The 1355-nt window shown below is 44.5% G+C and overlaps 1 protein-coding gene across 1 annotated transcript in view; it reads left to right on the top strand.

Annotated features, from left to right (window-relative positions):
• Positions 1 to 1355, top strand: part of LOC106880270 (renalase) — a 12981-nt gene that overhangs the window by 8385 nt on the left and 3241 nt on the right. The window contains exon 5 of the mRNA XM_052977829.1: positions 212 to 379. Within this exon, the coding sequence (XP_052833789.1) occupies positions 212 to 379 (168 nt within the window). The remainder of the gene's footprint in view (positions 1 to 211; positions 380 to 1355) is intronic.

Raw genomic sequence — 1355 nt, 5'->3', positions numbered from 1 at the left:
TGTGTGTGTATTTGTCCCCCCAATCACCGCTTGACAACTGGTGTTGGTGTGTTTATGTGCCCGTGGTAGTGGTGAAGGTGGTGGTAGTGTTGGTGGTGGTGTTGGTGCTGGTGAAATAAACTAGCTAAAAAAAAATGTATCAATACAAAAATCAAGGACTGTTCCCCCCCCCCCTCATTAATTAACTCTATCCAAACTTTTATGTCCGCAGATTCAAACAAGACATTGAAAGAACAGCTCGAAAGCGTAAGTTATTCATCCAGATTCTGTCTTGGTATTTACTACCCTCCAGGCACCACGCTGAATTTACCATGGACTGCCAAATATATCGATGGCCATCCCTGTCTACGCTATATCTGTGTGGATACACAGAAGCGGGGTACGAGTAAATAAATAACTTTATCCTTTTCCTCATTTTTATCATTTCACTGTTTACCCCTTTGTTTTCCATCTCTGTTTATTTTTTATTTGTGGCCGGGCATGGCTGTGTGGTAAGAAGCTTGCTTCCCAACCACATGGTACCGGGCTCAGTCCCACCGCACGCCACCTTGCGCAAGTGTCTTCTACTATAGCCTCGGCCCAACCAAAGTGTTTAATTCAGAAATCTTATTTTGTACAATATTGTACTTTTGCTATTATGATTTTAATATTTTAATTTCTTTCTGTGTATATATATACATATGTATGTATGTATGCATGTATATATTTATATATATATGTGGAGAACCCCTTTGGTCACAAATGACCATGGGATTGTACCTAGAAAGTTACCCTCCCAGGCACAAGTCTGGGCAAGGTTGTTTATGGAAGACCAGCAGTCGCCCATGCATACCAGCCTACCCTCTTCATGCCACCAGTGTTATTCAATGGAAAGGCAAAGGGGCCGATACAGTTTGGCACCTGTGACATAACAACTCGTTTCTACAGCTGAGTGAACTGGAGCAACGTTAAGTAAAGTGTCTTGCTCAAGAACACAACACGCAGCCTGGTCCAGGATTCGAATTCACAACCTCACGGTCATAAGCTCGACGCTCTAACCACTGAGCCATGTGCCTTCACTTTTACGTGCCACCGGCACGAGAGCCAGTCCATTGCCAGTACCGCTGGACTGGCCCTCGTGCTGGTGGTACGTAAAAAGCACCCACTACACTCTCGGAGTGGTTGGCGTTAGGAAGGGCATCCAGCTGTAGAAACTCTGCCAGAACAGATTGGAGCCTGGTGCAGCCATCCGGTTTCACCAGTCATCAGTCAAATCATCCAACCCATGCTAGCAGGGAAAGCGGACATTAAACGATGATGATGATATATATACATATATACAACGTACCTCATAAGGGCTGGTTTCATGGTGTATA

Source organism: Octopus bimaculoides, chromosome 29 (assembly GCF_001194135.2).
Source record: "Octopus bimaculoides isolate UCB-OBI-ISO-001 chromosome 29, ASM119413v2, whole genome shotgun sequence".
Lineage (NCBI taxonomy): Eukaryota > Metazoa > Mollusca > Cephalopoda > Octopoda > Octopodidae > Octopus > Octopus bimaculoides.
This window is presented reverse-complemented; position numbering and strand designations above follow the sequence as displayed.